At 40.4% G+C, this 23,830-nt stretch overlaps 1 protein-coding gene across 3 annotated transcripts; it reads right to left on the bottom strand.

Annotated features, from left to right (window-relative positions):
- Positions 1 to 84: 84 nt before the first annotated feature.
- Positions 85 to 23,002, bottom strand: LOC136963012 (NADPH--cytochrome P450 reductase-like). Of its 3 annotated transcripts, XM_067256975.1 has the most exons (16): positions 22,938 to 23,002; positions 18,011 to 18,265; positions 11,783 to 11,831; positions 11,333 to 11,461; positions 10,984 to 11,133; positions 10,113 to 10,237; positions 9,744 to 9,833; positions 8,483 to 8,581; positions 4,534 to 4,650; positions 4,056 to 4,174; positions 3,623 to 3,804; positions 3,052 to 3,201; positions 2,528 to 2,795; positions 2,229 to 2,374; positions 1,986 to 2,071; positions 85 to 1,786 (listed from the first exon to the last, which is right to left on the bottom strand). In XM_067256975.1, exons 2-16 carry the CDS (start codon positions 18,196 to 18,198, stop codon positions 1,642 to 1,644), a joined length of 2,043 nt encoding a protein of 680 aa, XP_067113076.1. In that variant the 5' UTR covers positions 18,199 to 18,265; positions 22,938 to 23,002; the 3' UTR covers positions 85 to 1,641. The 3 variants fall into 3 exon arrangements, with proteins under 3 accessions (XP_067113076.1, XP_067113078.1, XP_067113077.1); XM_067256977.1 differs by lacking the exons at positions 18,011 to 18,265; positions 22,938 to 23,002 and adding an exon at positions 16,471 to 16,539; XM_067256976.1 differs by lacking the exons at positions 18,011 to 18,265; positions 22,938 to 23,002 and adding an exon at positions 13,394 to 14,603.
- Positions 23,003 to 23,830: the final 828 nt, after the last annotated feature.

The following is a 23,830-nucleotide window of genomic DNA, read 5'->3' as shown; positions in this document are numbered from 1 at the left end:
AAAATAACTAGAAGTAGATTCTATGTACTGCATTGATGGCAATGGCCAATTTAAAGGCATAATATAAAAGACAAAAACGTAATATCGGATCCACAATCTCTGTTTAATATATATATATTTTTTTTTTAATCATGCTTTTCAAGTTGTTTATTTACAAACTACTACTTTTGCATATAAAACTGGATCAAGTTGTATAACACAGATTAATGTAACAAACTTAATCTGTTATCAGCAAATCAAAGCAAACCACAATCTAAAAAGACCAATTTCTTGCTAGACATTTGCAACTCTTGCCATTCTATGATGGTTTAGCAGTACAGTACATCTGTGTTTTTTTATGTTCCATTGATGATTAGTCTAGGAAATGAAAGACTAAAGAAATAAGATGTAACAACATTGGAGAAACTCAACTTGATTCCACACATTCAACAAAAACCTCAAAATTGAATATATATTCAACACGTCTTCTATGCAGCCAACCCTCAAGAATAATGATTAAATAAAAAATCCCAGAAGTAAAATACAATAATGACTGTTAATGTATGAAATTATGTTGCAAACATACTTCTAAAATACCTCAATGATCATGCACAGTAGTGTCAGCAGCACAAAGTGGATAACTCTGTGGGTCGGGCAAAATATAATGGTAATTCTACTAGTAAAACAGTGGCATAATTAGACCTATGGATAATTCAAACAAATCCATACTCCAACTGAAATGTGCATTACAGTAACTTACAACATCCCAATATGCCAATTTAACACTGCACCAGAACTGTTCTGGTGTTATGTATGTACAGTAACCTTGTGGTGCAAAACAATGTATAGACTTTGTATTCCACATTTAAATGAGTTAACAGACTTGTATTTTTAAACACTATGTATTTCATTTAGCCAACTGTCCATCAACGTTTGCCAGATATTTAATCTGAGTAATTGGTTAATCTACTGTAACTGAAAACTAAAATGTTAATTATATTTCTAGTTAATTGTGTAGTAGGTGTGCAAACATTAGCATGGGATAATGGAAGATTCTGCTAAATGGCCATTTTTGTGGTATGGAAAGTTAGTCTAAAGTATTTTTACATTTATTTTACTATCAAATTATACTATAACTATAAAATTGCTATATCAAACAAAATCGGCAGTGGGGAGGAGTATTTTCACAACATGATTAGCATGTCTAAAGGCTATATTTCATGTCCAAACCAATACAGCCTGCAGAACTTTTCAGGATTACTTCAAACTGAGGATAATTCTATGTCCTATAAGGAGACAACACAACGACTGCTTTTGATACAGGGTAACTGTTCATATTAGAGTAACTGGAAACACAGCAGTAACCTGTTTTAACGTGCTTTCCCAGCATCACTTGAGCCATTTTTGTTATCAAAATCAAATGTCAGGTTATCTAAAAGGAACCCAAGCTTCCTGATAACATCATATCCCATTCCAAAACCTTCTGGTTCCAATTTCACCATAGAAGGATACAGAGATCTTTTTTATGTAGTACCTATGTGAAAGTATCTGTAAACTCCCACTCCAAAGGCTTTAACTGTTATCCAGTTAATCCTCCACTATCTGACATAGGTCAGTGAAGTGGATTTGTAGGTGTAGTTAGTTTAATTTGCTGGTTAGTGTTTAGCTCCATACATCCTGAGAGTAGCGACCCTTTGTCATTAACTTCTTGATGTAGGCCACTGCCTGGGTATGCGTCAGGCCTCCTTCCTCCTGCACTATTTCGTGGAATGCGTTTTGGACATCTCGCGCCATGTTCTTTGCATCCCTGAGGAGCGAGACAAGAGGCACTGAGGAAACATTGTGTGGAAGTCCTGCATGTTGTTTTATTCTTGGATAAATGCATTACTTTGTAAAAAAAAAAAAGGATTACGATACCATCATTACATATGTCTCTTTCCTACCTGCAACTATAATCAATCTGAAATGTACTAAATGAGCGATTTAGCTGCTCAATGGACTCATACCCGCATATGTAGACATGAGCGTTGTCTGTGTTGATGAGCTTCCACATGTGTTCTTTTTTCTGCTTCAGGAGGTGCTGCACGTAAACCTGAGGAGGATTGACATGGTACACTATTAGCATAGAGAAGCCAGATGCTATTTGGCATACACTAGCTGGATAGCCTTTGGTAGCTCTGGTGTGATTAGCATGATTACAGCAATTTCAACAAAGTTTGTTGTGTTGTGACAGCAATGTCTCTGTATACCTTTTGCTCCTGGTCTCGTGAGAAGGCCACGTTTAGTTGAGTCAGCACACCTGCCTTTTCAAACTCTTCCAGCTGCTGCTGATACAGGAAGTCCTCGTTTCTATGGCGGCAGCCAAAGTAAAGTATTGTCTCGCCCACCTCCTTCCCTGATGGATAAATACAACATATTTTAGATTTGGTCCTTGGAGGCCTCTTTCCGGAGACTGAACTACATTGTGTACATTTGTAGATGTTTTCATTGTTTCTTAGTTAAATCCCAAACCAAATTGTATTTGTTTTTCTATGGTAGTTTAGGTTACCTTGCTCCTTGAGCCAGGCACGCTCCTGCAGAAAGCCCATGAAGGGTGCGATCCCCGTGCCCGGACCAATCATCACCACAGGGTTGCTGGCCTTAAAGGGGAGTCGAAACTGGGACTTCCTCACATACATGGGCACCGTAGCTTTGTGGCCATTGTCCATCACAGTCTTGTTTTTCAGCCAGTTGGTGGCCACGCCCTTGAATGTGCGTCCAGTGCTGGTGCAAAACTCCACCACCACGGCGCAGATGCTAATGGTTGTGGGGTACACCTGGAAAAAGACTCACAATATCATGACTGGTATGTTTGTTTACTACGTTTACACAATTGCCACATCTGTACTGATGTATGAGTAGGCTACCCAAAAACAAGTGAAATAAAATAGCCTTCAGTAGATGTAATAGAAGAGGTTTGAAGAATAATATGAAATTAAATAAATAGAGCAAAATAGTGAGTAGGTTTCATACATACTACCAATAATAGTATGTATGAAATCATGTCCCACACAGGGGACAGGGAAGTCTGACCTTGCCGGAGGACGCGATGGAGTAGTAGCGAGCCTGAAGGCGAGGAAGTAGCTCACACAGGTGATCTATGGCCGGGCGGAGAGAGGGCATGTCCTCCAGCACCGTCAGGATATCCCTCTGTGCATCCAGCACCCAACTCTGGTATACACTCTGAGACACAGGTTCATCTCCTTATGAGCTTGAATTACTTTTGGGTTTATCTAGTTAAAAAAAACAGCACTTATACAGCCTAGGAGACGCAGCTAATGTGACATTTTAGATTAATAAAAAATCAGAGAATCGGGGGGGCACGTACACTGAGCTGTGTGAATGTCATCTAATGTGAATAATGCATTTATGCTTACAGAGTAATTAGAAAAGGGAAACCACGTTCTTGTTACCACATTGCAGAAACTGACATTATTTTAATGATTATTATACTATACTGATCTGAATTTGTCTAATTGTGCCGTCAGTTTGCTGCGTGGTTGTCTGAAGCATGCAGACATTACCAATATGGAATTCTAGTTATGTTGTGGAGATATGGATAAGTCCTTGCGACCGCAGGTGCATAGGAACCATGAGTGTTCACCTTGCCCTCTGGCGAGGCGGAAGCCATCTTGCGCAAGGTCTCCTGCTCCTTGGGGTCGGAGGCGTACTGGGCCAGCTCAAATAGCACGTTGGTGCGGGGGGAGTTGGTGATGTCAAGGTAGTGGGTCAGGGCCGTGCGGTAGGAGGTGGGGCAGGGGAATGGGTGCTTCTTATTGGACTCCTCTGAATGGGGAAAAATACAGACAAAGAAGTAAGCACTGAATCCGATGTAGGCTACTTTAGAATCTGTTGTTTACCCCTTTGCGTTATGTTGAAACTATTACTCACACTGTAATTTAATCATCTGCAAAAAACTGTGACTCATACTCAATTGCTGATAGGTACTACACATAGGCATCAGATCCATGCAAACATGGATGCAAAACAGCCAAGAGCTTTCCACAAGACATAATAATCCATGATGTATGACTGACCGTCTAGGTTATTAAGAGAGATAACCGTATCCAGTTCAACGTCCAGGATCTGGCCTATCCTGTTCACCAGGGAGGCGTCATTGACGGGGTAAACAGCCACATGGTCTCCTGAATCGTATCTAGATTGCGGGTCAGATGAACAAATGGCTGTGTATCTTTTGTTATAAAGATGTAAACATCAATGTTATATCTATTAAATGTGGACATTGTGAAAGATAGGTAGTAAGGACAGGTAGATTATTAACATTTACAGTATGAGGTAAGTGAAGGTTAAATAACTTGGAGAAAAACAACATGCAGTGTGATTATCCTTTTTTTAATATATATAAAATAAAAATTATCATCACAACTATTATAAATATTTTCCCGTTACCTAATATCAAATTGTGCTTTAATTGTAGATGTTAGAGATGATGTCATCCAGCATCAGGCAGTTTTTTTTATTTTATTTTTTATAATTCTTTAACCGCCTCAGTACCTGATTTTGGAGCCTGAGATGTCCAGTTCCAAGTGCATGAGATGGCGCTCTCCTACAGTGTTGAGCTTGCGGTTGACGACCACTGTTGCTAAGTAGGGGTTCTTGGCATCAAAAGGCCTGCACACAAATGGAAAGCCATTTTTCCTCAATGTCAGAGAGGTGAGAGTGAACAATGACAGAGAAATGAAGGCTGTGCGTGTTGTTTTCTGGTGAGGCGTTAACCCTGTAAGACCCAAACATAAAATAAAAAAAATTATGTTCTTTTTAAGTCAGATGATGTTGCAAGAGTCTTCTTATGAAGATAATGAAGGATTAATTTAAAAAATATGTTTTTGTACATTTTTGGGGAAACGTTGTAATAATGCAACATTGGACCTAGTTGGGAGCAGAATTTCAGCATTTGCTCTCAAACTGTCAGAACAAATACACAAAACATCTAATGGTTAATTTGGAGTGTGGATTGCTTACAAAGCACTATATCAGTACATTTCATTAATAATAATAATCACCCAACAGTCATATTTTGATTAATCAGAATTTATGATTAAATGACAAAAATGACTAAAATTTTATGAAGAAAAAAAAAAATATAAAAACAGAATGAAAACTTCAAAGACCCCGGGGTCCATTGTTCACGTGCAATGGTAGTCCCAAAAGCAGTTCCTTTCCTCTGAAAAGCAGAGATGGAGATTGCACTTTCTGCAGAGCGTATTAGAATATCCTTTTATGCAGTGTCTGCAGTGTCCTCTCGTTGTCTTCACCGGAAATGTTTGACCATGTCCCTGCGCACATCCGTTGGTGGTTCACATGCCCTCTTGGTTGGGACCCCATTTGGTGGACCCCCATTACCTTAGGATGGTCTCTTCTGAGCAGTCACAGGTCTCTGAGGTGTCACAGTTATCAACGTCAAAGGGCTCCCACTGGCTGAAGAGGGCCGCCCTCTCCTTGGTGTGTTGACAGCTGTGTTTGTCAGGATGAGAGAGGAAGCTAGTTGCGCCTGGAACAGTCTCCTGTTCAACATCTTTTTCTTGGGAATATTGAGAGCCTTGCAGTCCCGTTTGTAGAGGAGACAGGCGTTGATCACAGCAATGATAATAGTGTGCCAGAAGATGTAACTGTATCAGCAGCGCAATTTCATGAGGAACTTGTATTTGGCTCGAAAAGAGTCCAGCAAATCCACACCGCCCATGTATTTGTTGTATGAACCCACAATATGAGGTCTCTCAACTTCAATGTAGAATTTTTTTTGTTCGAGTGTTGAATCTTTTGCACAGGATCAATGCCAGCAAAGGATGACACAAGTGTGACTGCCCTGTTGCCTACCACTTGACAGCGCATATGTTGTGGTTTGGTTGGCTTGTGTTGGTTTGCTCGATGTCCTTACCATCATTTACATTTATTCATTTAGCAGACGCTTTTATCCAAAGCGACTTCCAAGAGAGAGCTTTACAAAGTGCATAGGTCACTGATCATAACAACAAGATAGCCAAAAAACATCGCAAGTAGCCAAAACATGAAGCACACATTGTGAACAACCAAAGTAAGTGCCAAAGGGAAGAACCATAAGAGCATGTAGTTAAACAAGTTACAATTAAACAACATGAACAGCTATAAGTGCAAGTGTACCTGTGGAAAAAAGCAAGCAACAGTAATAAAACAATATATCACAGCGAGAACAAAAATTTAAATCAGTTCCCACTAACCACAATCATCATCATTAGTTGGACAATCAGTGGGTCTCTGATTCTCTTTTTCCACTTCCTCAACATTTTCAACCACCTCCTCATCACTCGAATCACTGGTGTCTGATTCCATGTCAACATCACTTTCTACATTTTGGATAGCATCAATGACATCATGCACACTGAAGTAAACTGTCCTTGCTGGTGTCATTCTGAAATGGAAATAATAGTTAGAGTATGTTCAAGTATACCTAATTCCAATGCAAATGAATCTTATTCATCCTATACATTCCACTGAAGGCACACAATACTGTCTGGCTAGCCTAATGTGCTCTCTACTTAACATTCTAAAAGGAAGATACAACGCCCCAGACCTCTTACATCCCCATATTGCAGAACATTCACACCTGTCCCTGAACAATGCACCATACCTGCAACCCCCACATTCCAAAACATTTACACTTTTCCCTGAACAACCATCCTCCAAAGCATTCCACAAACAGTATTTGCCTTGTGCAAAAAGTAGATATTTGGGCAAACAAACAAAGTCCAGATAAAAAAAAACAGTTGACTATATTTCACTGCTAACATAGAAGTAACATTGATTTAGAAATCTTCAAATCTGGTCTAAACTGAAAATTATAACAAATAACCCATTTGTACAGTGTGAATCATAAAATACATAATATTTTTGTAAGTATTTATCCTATATCTGAACATTCGAGCAGTGTAATGTCTCCATGTAGAGTTCAAGGTGCAATTGCTATTTTAGCTACCATTTTGACCCAACGTTGTAAAATTACAACAAAGACAAAACAAGATGAAAATCAAATGTGATGCATGAATTCCACAATAACTTAGTATTTACCGTATTTCTTCGAATAAACGCCGCCCTCGAATAAACGCAGCACCAAAAATAAACCTTGTGTAATAAACTATATTATATTTAATTCTAATTCCACTTAGTACTGCGAGTTTATGTACCCTTAGAATAGATAGTCCACATATTTAAATTTTAGGTCCCTATACATTTATTGTATGCACCTTCCTGCCAAAGCAAATTCCTTGTCTGTGCAAACTTTCATGACGAATAAATCCCATTCTGATTCTAAACGCCGCCCTTGAATAAACGCTGCACCCAAAAAAATCTGAAAATGGTTATTGGTTCAATTCAACCCAAGTATTTATTACACATGTACATAACTTTCTGTTTGAAAGCTAACGTGTATGAACATTTAGGCATGCTGCTTCAGATTTCTACACAATGTAGAACACCTGTATTTGAGACAGTTGTACTACCAACGCACACCTAATTGATAGCCAATGAGAAAGGGAGTTGCCGAACTGATAGACAAACAAAGAATAGACAAGGTCAGCGGTAGTAAATGAAACCTGCGATTTTAGCAGAATGATTCATTTGTCACAATGCCAGCAACGTAGTTGTCTATGGCTGCACTGCAGCTACAATTCACGAGATCACCCTTACTAATTAAACGCCGCCCTCGAATAAACGCGCCCTCGAATAAACGCTGCACCAAAAATGAACGTTATTTAATAAACGCTGCAGCGTTTATTTGAAGAAATACGGTACATGAACTACATATTCTAACAATCACCCAAAAAAATATTTCATGGAATTTACTTACTTCAATGATGATATATCCAGTCAAATGAAACAAGGAGATTTGTTTCCAGGAAAGTTGGCTGGTGGAATGAGTTCATGGCCTTATAGCCAGATCTATATTCACATTTACTATCCAATGACATTGCAAGGCAATACAATCAGACCCAATGGCTATGAAAACATGGTCTTTCCCCCCCAAAAAATTAGGAAAATTTGTTTTTTGGAGAGCCAAGGGGTCTTACAGGGTTAAACCAAAGATTCAAAATGCGAAGTCATTAATGAGCCTATTTTCTTATTTTGATATTAATATATAAAATATTTTGATATTAATATCAAAAAAGGAAATAGACTGCATATTATTTATTTATTTAGATTTAAATGATTTGGATAACAGTCATGACAACAGGAAGCAAACTAAGGCTGACTTTGCTTTTGGACCTGTGAGGCCCAGTGAAGCAGTGAGAATCAGGTCACTACCATGACAACAGTCATCTCTTTTGTGGCCCCCTGAACAACAACAATAATCAATTCCTTTTGTTTCAATTTGAGCAATGATGCAGCTTTGTAGTCAGGTCTGCACATGTATACTGTGCACATTTGGACTAATGGAAGATACACACACACCCTGTGCATGCCAACTCACGGTTTCTGAGTCTCGAAGCTCTTGAGGCGACCCATCTCTCCGGTGTACACCTTATTCATGTTGATGTCGGTCGGCACCACCAGCTCGTACTGACGAATACTGAGGAGACGTGAATTTGGAAGGTGGTTACTTCTGTTGGCCATTTCACCATCCATTGTCAGACCTGAGAAGTCTAATACCCCACAATCACACCAATAGCAAAGACCGGCCCGCTTTTCTTGCAGGTTCCTCTCTCTGTGATGCAAATGCGATGATGCATACATATACTTTATGATCACATAAATGGTTCAATGATGGTGCACTTCTACTCAGCCATCATTGAGTCCATCCTCACCTCCTCCATCACCGTCTGGTACGCTGCTGCCACTGCCAAGGACAAGAGCAGACTGCAGCGTATCATCCGTACTGCTGAGAAGGTGATTGGCTGCAATCTGCCTACCCTCGAGGACCTGCACACCTCGAGGACCCTTAGGCGAGCGAGGAAGATTATGGCCGACTCCTCCCACCCTGGACACTCCCTGTTTCAGTCACTCCCCTCCGGCAGAAGGCTGCGGTCCATCAGGACCAATACCTCACGCCACAAAAACAGTTTCTTCCCTTCCGCTGTTGGCCTCTTCAACAAGGCCAAGGGACCACACTGACTCTAATGACTTCTTGCTTAAAACACACTGCTTTTTGCACTGCATTACAACATGGTATCTTGTACATTTGTATTTTTTGTAATATTTGTATTTTTATATTGTAATTTACGGCAACTTATATTTTATTTTATTGTATATTTAATTCTATTCTAATCCCACTTAGTACTGCTAGTTTATGTACCCTTAGTATAGTTAGTCCACATATTAAAATTTTAGGTATATGTTTATTGTATGCACCTTCCTGCCAAAGCAAATTCCTTGTCTGTGCAAACTTTCATGGCGAATAAATCCCATTCTGATTCTGATTCGAATAGAAAATGACAACAGTAGACCTGTGTTTGGGATAGTAAATAAGTACTGGAATATTGTTTTACAACAAACAAAATATGTTTTAACTCCCAACTCATTCCATGGTTTCATACACCAGACTTTTTAATAATGCATATAGTCAGTGTTCAGAATTGGCTAACCTATACTGGTTTTCACCTAAATGAGTTTGCAATCTCCTCTACAGTACTGTACTTCTGAGGCACAGTCTTATTATTTAATTTCTACATTAAACTGCAGCATTTGGCAACAGGTTTGACCTGTTGAGAGGTGCAGCACATGTCAGCCATTACCTGGTGTCATCCCCTGTAGGCTCCACTCCAAAGTGCTCACACACTGCAGGCCAGAATCCCTCCTTCCACGACACAAAGTCCTCCTCAAGACTGAGAAGTAAAGTTGGAAAAGTATATTTTAAACACTTGACAGCAATACAATTGAAAAAAATAAATACATGGAAGTGTTTGTGATAGATACAATATTGCTCTTTTCAAAATACAAAGTAACAAAGGTATGCAAATAGTTTAATGGTTTATAAGAATACTGCATTGTGTAATGTACTATTGCCTATTAGATTAGATAGAATTTTAATGATTTCCAAAGGGAAATTCTGACTTGGCTTTATTGTTTGTAGTATGTTCTACTCTGGTAAGATTGCTACTTACTTGGCATCATCGTCCCCGATACCCAGATCGAATATTCTATTGCCCCCCAACTCTGCCAGTCTCTTGTCTGTATATTTCCCCATGGCATTGAAGTGCTCATATGTTTTATTCCCCAAGCCAAACACCTGTGGTAGAAAGTCAATATTGGCCTTAACAGTAAATCAATGTAAAGATACTTGGGAAAATAGATATTTATATTGATTAAAAGCTTGTTTTAGCCAATTTACTCATGAGCATAAATCAGAACTGAAAAAAGTGTAGCAGACTCAAATTTCTGCAGAGGTCTCAACCTATCTGAATCTTACTTGTAACCTTTTGTGGCTTTGAAAAAGCAATATTTTGGAAGACAAAAAATAAACGTATTTTCAAGACAACCCTTTGACCAATGAAGCAGTTCAAAAAACATCCTCTGGAGGGTCACACAAAGAACTGGAGGAAGCTGTGGTTCACATTGTTCAGCGGTGATGTAAATGAGAAAACACTTGAAATGGAAAACTATGTCTCAGGAAAAACCACAAACTACCAGCGCTATAGCAAGCTTGCTAAGCCAAAGACGCTGTTTGGCAGAGCCTCATGTTTCCACTTGGTGAATTTGGAGTGTTCAGTAAAGGGGGTTGGTAAAGTGTGTGTTACATTCCACCCAAAGGGTTTGATTTTGGAGTGGGGGAAAAGGACAAATATTTTGGGATGCGGAGTGAGTCTGTGTACGCAAATCCCTACAGCATTAAAGCCCCTGACATCTCTTACTACACTCTCTTTAGGCCGGAGTAAGACATTGTCCTTATGGAATTAAAGCCTAAAAGTCATACATCTGTCTGTGATACTGTGACTAAAAATGAATTGTCAAAAGTCTGATGGTGAAAACACGAACCGCAAAGCTGACGCCACTCAGGTCCTCGTCGGTCTCCTGCATCCAGTCATAGAAATCCTGAGCATTGTCTGTGGGGTCTCCTTCCCCGTAGGTGGCCATGCAGAACACCGCCAGCGAGTTCTCCATCTCCGCCAGGCGGGGCAACTCCGACTGGAAAGTGAGAACCAACAAGCCAAGACTTTTTTCTCAGAAACTTCTGACTGGGAAAAAAGTCTCCATTGCTAAGAAGGCAACAGAAAACATTCATATTGACTTTGAGTGTTGGACAAATCCAATCCCAAAGACCCAGCAATACCTAGGTGTACAACGTTAACCACGAGTTTGAAGATCAGATATACAAGACCAATACCATGTCGTATTCTTCAGGGTCGGCAGACATGCCCCTCATGCCGTAGCGCTGGGCGTCTTTGGCCAGTCTGCCGCAGAACTCCTCAGCTGTGCCCGTCTGAGAGCCGTAGAACACCACTATGTTTCTGTTCTGGAGAGATAGATCCAGATGGACAAAACATGGGTCATTAGCAAGATGAATACACAGATTTAAGTTGGTAGGACTTTATTGGGGGCGGGAGGGGGGGTACCTCATTAAACTATCCATGCTCAAATGACTGTCAAGTGGTACAATGCACTGCCCCAAGACCCATAGCCACCTATTCAAGTTATGACTTTTTCGTTCACCTCGATGGTTAATTAAGATGATAAATAACGATGACATGATATCACAGCAAATTGTATCATTTAGTTCATAGATAGATTCATCATAGAGATAGATTCATCATAGATGAGGAAAAACACCACCAACCGTCTTTTTCATCTTTTCAATGAAGCTGGTTTCTCGCTGTGGTGTGACTCTGGACAAACAAACAGCAGGCAGATATTAACATTAAACCCATTAAGGTAACTTACACATTTAAATCCACCAATAGGGCTGTGATGTAGCAGTTAAAAGACAGTGCTGTAGACCAAAAAGTTTAAATCCTTGAGATATCTTGGCACCAGGGAATCAATTGTTTCAACCCATAGAAAATCTGATGAGTTAGACACAACCAACTGCGTCTTCATTTACTCATTCCATAATTTGACCCCAGTAGCTGTTATACGTCTACATGTCATGTAATGTTTGCCTCCATAAAAGCAGCCTTTCAAAAACGTTGAGCAGAGAATGTTCTTTGCTCCACCACTCTCATCCTATTTGAGCCCAGGGGACAGATTTTTTGTGGCGCCCACACCCCTTTACCCGTGTTGAAATCCTTGAACATGTCATGGAAACAAAGTATAGAAACAGCCCAACGCAACTCACTGTTGGTCACAACGTCAGAATCACAACTGCTGTGGAATAGAAACTGTTGAAACAATTGTGTTGATTTCTGCTCTCTTTCTGACGCATACAGTCTGAAGCTTAGTTCCAAAAACTAGGGATTTAGAAAATACAACTCAAACATAACTTGTGTGTTTTAACAAGCTGCTAGCTCCTTGACAGAGCCACGCAACAAATTCTGAGTGCAAGCTAAGACAACTAAAACATGTCTTCATTGACATCTGTAATCCACAAACTGCTCCTGATTGTGCCCTCAAAGGAAAATGGAACATAATTTTTTCAAAAATCTATTTTCGAGAGTTGGTGGTAGTACCAAAATTATTGAGATTTGGCTATACCGTTTCAACCGCGGTATTTTTTAAAGAATTTTTTAATTTTATTTCTTTATTGGTTTAAATTATGTATTTCATACATTCTTATTAAGCATATATGCCAAAACCCCCCACCCCCCTACTCACATGAGATATGTAAGGGATCATGTATAGAACGCCGGTCATTATCGGGAAAATAAGCCCCGACAGGGCGAACAGCACCCCGACGCGAAGCGGAGGTTCTATACATTATCCCGCTTATTACACGGCTACTTGCCGAAAGAATAACTTAACACAGTGTGTCTTTTACAATTTATTTGTTACCATTCGTAGTGTTGATCAGCAGAGAAATAGTTCGCCAAAGACGATGAACTGCATAGATGTTGAACATTCTTTAGGCTTCAAATCAGCTGACGTCGCTAAGCAACGGAGTACGCTGGGGTTGAAAAGTTACCGGACTAATTGCGGAGTGCTACGAAAGACGTGAATCCGAGGCAAAAAGGCCACTTCCCTTGACAGCAGTCAAATATGCATAGCAACGGTCAAATATGAAAAAATTGTTCACCGCAGAACGTTGGGAAGCCCCATTCAAGTGAATGGAGCATTCTACAGCATTAAGAACAGCTGTGTAATAAACCGTAATATATACCGTAACCGTGATATAAAATTACTCATACCGTGATAGAAGATTTTGGCCATATCGCCCACCCCTAGTTAGACAGTGGATGAAATTGGAGTAGCGTGTCTCACTCACACACACACACACACACACACAAAGACTGACCTGGCTGCCGCTGCCTGTCTCTCCTTGGGCAGTGAGAACACACATCCCATGACTGGAGGCAGTGTTCTCCAGTGTGCCAAACACTTGTTGATCCACAGTGGGAAACAGTCCGATAACGTGCCCTGTGAAGCCCCTGTGTTGTGTGGGGGGGGCTAGGAGCTAACTGTGCCTTGGCCTCTCATAGTCCGTTTTTCCAATGCTTCAGCTGAATTTCATCCCCTCACTAACTAACATCCCTATATCTTGCGCACACACACACGCTACTGGAGTGCTTTCTCCTTCTCTTCACGGTGGAATCAGAACAAGCAGGCAGCCATGGCTACTATGTTTTGCAGCCTCTTGCTAGCTTGACGGGAGACCCCACTCGTTCTCCTCGATGTGGACGCGGCGTTGCTGCAGCCCCTCGCCTCACCCGCTCTCACGCAGCTGACATCTGGCTCCGAGGCAGGGCGAGCACCCTGAACGTGAAGGCTGGCTGGACAGACATCTCCCTCAAATCTCACACTAGCAAGTCGCCAGCTGACATGTACATGAAACAGCCCTGTCATGCCCCCCTGCACAGACAAACACACTCAACTGGGCTCACACAACCAGCATCTATATCTCCTCCTCTTTTCCTCTGCAATCAGTAGGGATTACAAGACCCAAGTCACCCTGGCAACCATTAACGCCGGAAATGTGTTCTGTTGTTGACGTGTCCCCTTTTCTTACAGAGCGACGAGGATGCGAGCTTGCATGAGGCATGTCTCAAAAAGCCCCAAGCCGAGAGAGCGTGTCACTATGTTTACCTAATCTGTCATAAAAGGTCGCCTTTAGTGACATGGCCCGCTCCATTCACGCCTCTTCAAAAGCTAATTAGAGATGGTTCGCCACAGAGTGAAGGCTCGAACAGAAAGAAAGGCTGGACTTTGGCCCCCAACTTTCCACCTCGGAGCGATTTCAAAAAGGGAAAAGAGCATCCACTTTAGACCTTGCCAGTGGGCCAGCAAGTACCAGTGTAGATAGAGAAAATCACTTCCACCAATACAAAAACACAGTAGTCCCCTGTGCGCAGCAGCAAAAAAGTTATAAATAAATAATAAATATAAACACCACAAACACTACAGTATGAGCCAGCCAGACTGCATGACAAGCAAACTCCAAGGTAGCTCTCTTTTTCCAGCTCTCCACGAAACAAACCCCTTCCTGGAATGTTCAGGGCTTCACTTGTGGGCCGTTTCCTCCGTCTTGCATATTTCCATTTCCTTCAATGGGGTTTGCTGAGGCCGGGGGGGGGGGGGGGGATCTCTCTCAGGGAGAGAGGGGTCCAGTAATTAGGCTTCCAGTTGTGGGCTACTTTTTGATTCAGTGTAACACTGCTCCCATCGACACAGAGGTAGAAAGAGGAAAATAAGGAAAGAAAGAAGGAAGGAAAGAAAGAAAAGTTCAAGAGGGACTCCTCACTGGGTAAACATTTCCAGTAATTAGAATCTCCTTCACGTCCATTGTTCTGGGGGGAGGGGTAAAACTTTGGCATTCCCTTGAGGGGGAGAATTGATCCAAACACACAGAAAAATGCCAACAAATGAACAACTGGTACTGATTAAGCCATATCTTGCCTTTCTATGTACAGTGTTCAGTAGTTTTATTTTAAGAATCCTTCAACAAAGAAATGTTTTTATTTTGTAGGTTTAGTTATAGGCCTATAATGCAGATTGAGGTTGAGGCTTTTTCAATGTGGACATGATCCTGTTGAAGAGATCATGCAAGTCTGCATGTTCCTTGCGTTCTTTCACTAAGGTTTTTCCTATTGATAAAAGCTACATTTGTACAGCTCATTTAGCTAATCTAACAAACACATGGTCAAATCAGAAAAATGCTACTGCCGCTCCAGACTTCCATGAAGGCCGTAGGATTTTTTGCCACACAACTGTCCACGGCTCCCACCACAACTCAGAACAGAGGAACAAGCAAATTCCTTTGTTGTTCCTCTGGTGTTTCTTTCTCCCAACAACAAATGTTAACTAATGTGACCATGGACATTCCCTCACTTAGGGCCTACATGAGGGCAGTCCTTTGAAATGCTTGAAGGCCTCAGTCCTGACCACAGTGCGGTCTAGTGTAGACCATGCAGGAGCTCACTGCCACTGGCAGCCTTCAACTCTTCAAGTTCCATGGCAAAATGCAATTCGAATTACTTTGGGTCACTAGGGGGTGATAAAAAAAAAGTGTGAGAGAGTTTTTGAACTCTTTAAGGGGAATAAGAGAATAAAATAACTGAACCATTACATAGGCTACTCTGTACTGTAAGTTGTATTTGAAGAAACAAAGCAACCAAGGGAAACTAAAAAGAGCGGGTCTCCACCTTTGAAAAACGTCTCAATCTCCGACAAAGTAGTAATACATGTAGGGTTTTCTATATTGGCAACCAAGAGAAAGAAAACCCTAGAGAACAATGCTGCACATTCCATTTTATACCCAACTATTATCTGTAAGAACATGTCTTGATCCATACTTATCAACATATGACTACCAATGCAACAGTAAAGGCTGATTTATACTTCTCCGACTCCGTTTACGGACGGACAGACGGACGGAGAGAAGAGAAAGCGTGTGACTCCAGCGCCTTCACAGTTCACACCCAATTTAATATTTTTTTGGCAAAGTTTGCAGCGAGCCTCGTACCTGGAGCTGGGTACCGCTTATAACCAACAGCGGAAATCGCTGTGATCTAGCCATGTCTCGTTGAAAGTACACTTTCCCATTTTCCACACGTAGCCGAACTTTAACAAACTGTGAAGGCCGAATTATACTTCTCCGACTCCGTTACGGACAGACGGAGTCGGACGGATTGGTTCAATTTATACTAATCCGAAGGCTGTGGGTGCTGAAAACAATTCACTGCCAGAAGAGTAGGTGGCGCTGCACTGCGATGCTAGCTAGGTTATCGAAAAGTCGGAGCAAATTTACAAATTAGCCGTTTCATCAATAAAATAAGCACATTTTCAGCAACTACACTGCCCATTTCTCGTCACATTTTAATTCAGATGCTGATTTACATGTACTGTTTAGCTGAAATATGAATTGTAAAAACTTACAACAATGGCGGTCAAAGGATTCTGTTCTCTTGTTGGTCACGGCAACCCTGACGCAAGCGGTTCTTAATACGGACCAATCACAGCCAAGGGGTATCCGTAAAATGACGGACGGACGGTCAGGAAAATCAGGAGGTGCAAGTAGAGCTCTCGAGGGGCTCGGAGGTGTTCCTTGATGGAGAGGGCGTTCCCTGTCTCCGTCAAAACGCAGAAGTATAAATTGGCCTTTAGTCACATCAAGTGAGACTCCATGCAGCATAACATCTTCAGTCTTTAGCACATAAGAGGTGGGGGCAGGAGTGTAAAAATCCTATACATATTGAAACAGACATGATTAGTTATCCATTCACATTTCAAACCATTGACAGGGGTCAGTGCCATCCCCTTCATACAGCCGTAAAAGACACAACTACCGTATTTCTTCGATTAAACGCCACCTTCAAATAAACGCCGCACCAAAAATGAACATTGTGTAATAAACGCAGCCCTCGATTAAACGCTGCTCCGAAAACTGTTATTTAATTGGTCAAATTAAAACACAATATTTATTACACAAGTAAAGTGTACTATAATTCCCTCAAAGCACTGGCAGACACAAGTGGCTTTCTTGCTACAGGTTTATTTGAAGCTTCTCCAAATCCACAGTGAAAACTAAACCCACAGTAGCCTATAATGAGAAAATGAAGACCACATTAGCTTAATATGAACATACAATGACATGCGCAGCATCTAGCCATGTGTGTATGTATTTCACCAAAGTAAAATACAGACACAAAACAACATACCTCGTTGGCGGCATGCTGTACACCAGGGAATAGAGGTTTCCTTAGATCGCTAACATCAGCTATAACAAACTTTAACTTTTATCGGAGCATTAAATTGTCCATGCTTCGCTTGCTGTTAGCTTGTCGACTCTCTCACTCACGAGCGTTCCAAGGCCTTCAAAATGAAGGCACTGTACTCTTACCAAATAAAGTCACTTAATAATAGCCAACTGAATGCAATTATATAGTTCCAAATTATGACATTGGTTGAAAACTAATTATACATTATTATAATGTAATTGCGACAGGTACAATATAGCGAGGTAGCTGACTTCACTCGCGAATTCGCCTTTCATCAGCCCCAAGTTCGCGTGCTACAGATCTGTTGCTGCTGGTGAATGCTTTCTGCACAGCTTTCTGTTTGAAAGCTAAAGTGTAAGAATGTTTCGGCATGCTGCTTCAGATTTCTACACAATGTAGACACGCACAGCTTCAATTTTACACCAGGCTTTGTTTGACCTCTTTGTCTATTCTTTGTTTGTCTATGACCGCACTGCAGCTACAATTCACTAAATCTCTCTTACTAATTAAACGCCGCCCTCGAATAAACGCCGCACCAAAAATGATCATTGCGTAATAGACGCCGCGGGGTTTGATCGAAGAAATACGGTATTGATAAACGTGTAAAATCAGATTCACTGGAAAGTATAAAAAATATCCTAATTATTTTTGGATAGAGATCCTCTTGAAAAATTGAAAATAAAAGGAAGGCCACTTACACAGTGGGGAGTCTTTTGAATTCAGGGTCTGCTTCCTCTGTCTTCTTACGGTTCATGAAGTAGTAGATGAGCATGCCGATGATGAGGGAGAAGAGAAGGATGTCCAGCTTGCTGAAGAGAGGATCTTCTGCCTGGGCTGGGTCCGGGCTGCTACGGCCCTCTGCCGTGCCCTCCTCAGTGTCCGCCATGGGACCACAACCTTGCTGAGGGGCTGTGAAACACTGGCTGGAGCCAGGGGGACCGGGGAGACTAGGCCTGTAAAGATCAACAAATAAGATGGTTTCAGATAAACAAATTTAACCATGCGTTCCATGATATTGTGTTCCCAGCTGATGAGGCCTAACGTAAGAATCTCAACTTACTCCATGGCTTGTGTAGTAGTCACAAATAGGCCCAATCTCAATATCCACACAGACTCAACGTTCAGACGCAACACCGATGACGTTCAAAAACAACAGAACGTTTTACGTTTATGTTTCTGGCAGACAATGTTCCCAACCAGCTGCATTCAGGGTCCAGCTGAGATAGGCGTGCATAGTCTTGTTCTCAACTACATTGAAGTTCCCTGTTATATGCAGTTTGGCTACATACAACCAATACTGTTAAACGTTTCTTTCCAACATAAAGGAAGTTATGACGGACAGGACTGTCTGTAAAGATTCATGGCAGCGTCTTAAGTAAGCGGCACAGAGCTTTCACTTAGCTACTAATTGGTGGCCAAGCCGCGAAGAGGCGAAGCCACTTAAGTGTTTCTACCTTTTCTTATTGGTGGCCAAGCCGCGAAGCGGTGAAGCCACTTAAGTGTTTCTACCTTTTCTTATTATTATTGGTGGCCAAGCCGCGAAGCGGCGAAGCCACTTAAGTGTTTCTACCTTCTTATTATTATTACACTTCTTCTCCCATTGGAGTCTATGGCAGCCCCTAGAACCATATGGTAAAAAGTTGTGAAATTTGGCACACTCATTAAGCACAGTCCCCTCTTTATTTTCACCAAGTTTCATGTCTCCCATTCGAGCACTCTAGCGCCACCAACGGGTCAAAGTTGGACTTGTGTTTACACACGTAACTTTTGAACCGTATGACCGATTTTCAAAAATGAGGTACCGTTGGATTCCCTGGATCAAGACGAGTTCAACACACCCTATGACGCCAATTTCCGGTTATATAGATTTTCCGCCATTATGAATTTTAATGAAAAAGTTTTTTCGCTTCTCCTCCTTCAGTTTTTGTCAAATCTTGCCCAGAATTGGCACACATCATCGTCACAGCAACCCTCACTAAAAATGTCGAAAGGATTTTTTATTTTCAAAACCGTTTGTCCGGTACAGCCAATCAAAATCGGCAGCAAAGACACCAAACAGGAAGTTGGGTCATATCTCAACCAATCCTTGAGAAATCAACACCAAACTTGGTAGGATGACTCGGAACCCTCTCCTGAGGATGTCCAATCAATTTGGTGTCATGTGATCACTGGGCGTGGCCGCAGGAACCAAAAATGTGTTTTGGCCAATAACTGTTGATTTGTTTGCCTTTATTAAGTAATTCCTTTGTCTCATGATATCTTGGGACATCCTGTGTGTGACACATGATAACTCTCGATAACAGCCGAATTGATGCGCCATTTTGAATTACTGAAAAAACTTTTTTTCTTTACTCCTCCTACAAATGTTTTCTTATCTTCACCAAATTTGGCAGAGATCATCTTCAGACCAAGCCTCAACAAAAGCTATCGTATGTTTTTTGGATTTTCAAAACCGTTTGCCCGGTACGGCCAATCAAAATGTGCCGTTAAGCCAGCAAACAGGAAGTTGGGTCGTATCTCAGCAAATCTTTGATGGATTCACACCAAACTTGTTGTGTGTACTCGTAAACCTCTTATGAGGATGTTTAACATGTTTTATGGGTCATTCGACTGCTTGGCCACCTCATTGCTGCTTGCAGCTATATTTTAATGTACTATTTTAAATACATTACGTTGATTCTAGAAAATGATTTTGAAATGCATTATTTTGCCATCATCAAATAAGCTACAGTAACCTATATATAATAAAAAATATTCAAAAGCAAAAAAAGTTTCTAATGCAAAAATAATGTACAAAATAATTTGCTAAATCTTTTTTTAGCTTTGAAGCCTCGATTTTGCAGAAAATTTATTTTTCATTGCAAAGAAAAAAGTTTTACTAAACATAAAGACACTAAATGTACCTTCATAATAATGCCGCAAATTGCTGTCCCATTCCTATTCATACAAAAAAATGCCACTGCGGGGATAATGTCCCAAAGTATCTATTCAAAAAGGCTAATATCTTTCACATGTCTTAACTGTGCGCTGGCGCCAGCCTGTTGCCTTGGCGGAGCGGACGCCATGCCAACAGCCGAGTCTTCTGCCTCTTTGTTAGGCTGTCACTCATAATTACCGCCTCTGAGTTGAAGCCACGCCCCCTACGCAAAATCGGGGCCAAAATTCAAAAAAAAAAAAAAAAAAAAACTGAAACTCAAAAAAAAAAAAAACTCAAACTAAAACAAAAAAAATTGAAGCCGTAAAAAAAAGGGAAAATATGACAGTGAAAATTAAAAATTCATAACTTATTCAAAATTATTCCACAATTTCATCGAAATATTATTCAACCTGAAAAAACAATTGGTACACTTATTTTTTCTTTGAATACATGGTTTTATTTTTCACGTTTTCGACCAAAACTTACATTTTCAATGTCAAGCTTTAGTTTTTCGACTAAAGATTTTTGTTTTCGAATTAACAAAACATTTGGCCCTGATTTAGCTCCATATAAATGCTGTTCTGTTTTAGACGGCCAAAACAATAAGGATCATAACACAATTGTGAGGATCTCAAAGGGTTGTCATATTGAGCTTCTCAATAGCCAAATTGGCCATTTGGCTTTTTTATGTAAGAAATGTAAATCTGTTAGAGAATACCAATCAATATCATCCTCTGAAGCTAGTGTGATGGTATATCGTCTGACAGCTGTGACAGAAATATCACTGTCACTAACATTACAAAAAGCTATGTACAAAAATGTCTGGGAGTGGTCCAAACAGCAGAAGCTAATCAAACATATTGGTTGCAAAAATATAAATGCATATCTGTGTTTTTTCATAACAGTAGACCAATTATTATTTTGCGCTGTATAAAAAAAAAAAAAATATATATATATATAGGAGGGGAAACACTGCTATCCTATGTATCCGATCAGGGTCTCTGCTATTGCTAGCTTGAGCATGTTTGTATGTACTAAAGAAGATAAGGAACTCATGGTCGATAAACTATGAGTGCATAGTGCCCGTGATTCAGCCGGTGATTAAGATGTCAGTGAAACACACAAATACAGATTACCGTACTTGAACTATAGATAGTGCATAGTTCCCATGATAACATTGGTGGCATACACACACAGATTCCTGGAATGATAAATACAAAACAGCAGACAAATGAAGGCCCTATGTTCTAAATTGCTTATGTTATGTTGATCAAAATGTACTATATTGTTTTTCTGTTAAATTGTCTTACCACCACAAACATCTAAACATTTAGTTCATTACAGAAGTCATTACATGTACAATGGTTGAGCCAGTTGTCATAATTGTAGGCCTAATTCACCATACAACGCTTGTACATTTGCAATGTGTAGGCAGTTTTGACATCAGTAAACACATTTATGTAGACCTAACAAAATTCACTGATCTATATTGAAAGTATATCCACTTTATATTGTCATTCTGTTTGCTAGCCAGCCCATTTGACAGCAGCTGATTATGCCTTTTGGCAACTGATTATGCGGTGAATAATCATTTCATTATTTGATGTCGAAATGCTTATCCAAACAACGTCGATCGTGGCACTGCACTCCGTTGGGGTATAAAGAAGACACCTGAAACTAAACCCATTCTAATTGGTACACACACCCTCCTGAAATTAATAGATGTTCTGCCTGATAGCTGAGATGAGGTTATTTTGTGATGCAAAATCAGAACGTTCCTTGACTCTGACCACCAAAATACTGTTCGAACTAGGTAACTTATTTATTTCTGATCCTTGATCTCGCTGTACTTCCTGTATGCACTATTTGTACATTGCTTTGCATAAATGTGTCTGCTAAATTAATTAAATGTAAATGTAACTATAAGGTGCATTTACTGCATAAAATGCGTTGGAATGCTGAAATGAATAAAAAATGGTTGAAATATTTTTTGAACCAGTTTCTGAAGCTCCTCTCCACTCTAGCATTTCAATGCTGTCACATACACACCCATGTAAATCTCAGAAACGGTCTCAAAAACTCATGAGACATAATCAGTGATATTGAAAAATGTTGAATACATATCAAAAAGCTTTGTTTATCGTTTAAATGGTGGCTGTAGCTGAAAGATTGAGGAAGAAGAAGGATTTGAAAGTTTAAGAAGTTCAAGAGGATTGGGGAAAAAACTCGAAGGCAGCAGAAGGGTTAAAAATATTATGAATATTGATTTATATTAATTTGAGGATAAGAGGTAGAAAGCTGAAAAGTCATAGCAGTCATAGCAGTTTTTTGATAGCCGAACAGTTTAAATAGCTGAAGATTTGAAGGAGCCACGGAAGAAATAAAAGAATAAGAATAAAAATATGAAGAAGTTGAATAAAGATTCGAAGAACAATAGTTGTAGCAGCATTCCAACAATACATTTTCAAACAGGGATGGAACATTTGTGTAACCTGTTTTGCACAACTGAATGTGAGTAGTTTGACCTAACTAGCTAGTCTGGACAAAAAATAGCTTGTAATGTAAATCAATTGACCATGTTGGGGGCTTGGTAGATAGACCACCAATGAAAGAAAAACTATTAGTTAGATATTTATACAATTACCTCAAATCATAATAACATTTTAAATACAAAATGATTGTCCCTGGTCAAGTATCTCAACTCTTACCTTTTGATCCTGTATTCTGTCTGGTTTAGTAAGATGGCTAGGCTAGTGCTAGCTAACTAGTTGTGCGACATCGAAAATTTACGTCATCCAGGTGCGCTGCACAGCAGAGCGAAACGGTTGTAGAGATCTGGTGCCACCTGCTGGTACTATACAGACAAAAAGTATTTTCTTTGATACAGACCCCCACCCCTCCGCCCCTTGGCTTGAGGCAACGGCCCCGGTGGATGTAGGTGGTGTTGCATTTGCGGTTAGGCACCCGGCTCGTCCTGTTGTTTTTATTCTATTAAAGGGGTGATTGACTGGGTTACACTGTTCCTTAAGGTCTCCGAATAGGGTATGTAACATTGGTTGGGCTGAAAATGGCCTATGCCCCCTGAATAGATCCTCTGAAATGTTCCCGGTAAAAAACGCTAGGTTTTCTCCTTTTATGGTATGCTCATGAATATATAGATGAGCTGCGCGCTGATTGGTTGGTTTACAACAAGCGAAGCTGTGGAGCAGACGCAACACGGCCAACACTCATTGAAACAACGAAGGTGGGGACTTGAAATAAAAACGTACAAATGAATCTATTGTGAGCCAAACTATATCGTGATTGAACTCAGCTTCAGTTAGCTAGATAAAAAATAACCTGCCAAAGATCTGGACAAACATGAATCGTGAATTGTAGATTTACATGTACGGGTTATTTTACATTTAGTCATTTAGCAGACGCTCTTATCCATTTATTCGAATGAAACACAGTCAGGAACATGAGATAACGCGTTAGCCCCATTGCCAATAAACTAAACCATCACACATTACCTATGCTCTTGCGTTAGCAAGCTAAACTAGTTTACATGCCTACTCTAGGCATTTTCGCTATCTAGCTGTTCTTGCATTCCTTGCAAATC

The sequence above is a fragment of the Osmerus mordax genome, chromosome 19 (assembly GCF_038355195.1).
Source record: "Osmerus mordax isolate fOsmMor3 chromosome 19, fOsmMor3.pri, whole genome shotgun sequence".
Classification (NCBI taxonomy): domain Eukaryota; kingdom Metazoa; phylum Chordata; class Actinopteri; order Osmeriformes; family Osmeridae; genus Osmerus; species Osmerus mordax.
Note: the sequence above shows the minus strand (reverse complement) of the source record. Positions and strands in the feature narration are given on the sequence as shown.

What these genes read in the sequence shown, in the direction of transcription:
- LOC136963012 (XM_067256975.1), bottom strand. Translation starts at nt 18,198, where the DNA reads ATGGCGGACACTGAGGAGGGCACGGCAGAGGGCCGTAGCAGCCCGGAC. An exon ending in TTCAAAAGACTCCCCACTGT is followed by an intron (nt 11,832 to 18,010) that starts GTAAGTGGCCTT and finishes TTGTTTGTCCAG; the next exon opens with AGTCACACCACAGCGAGAAA. An exon ending in TGCCTGGCTCAAGGAGCAAG is followed by an intron (nt 2,375 to 2,527) that starts GTAACCTAAACT and finishes TTTATCCATCAG; the next exon opens with GGAAGGAGGTGGGCGAGACA.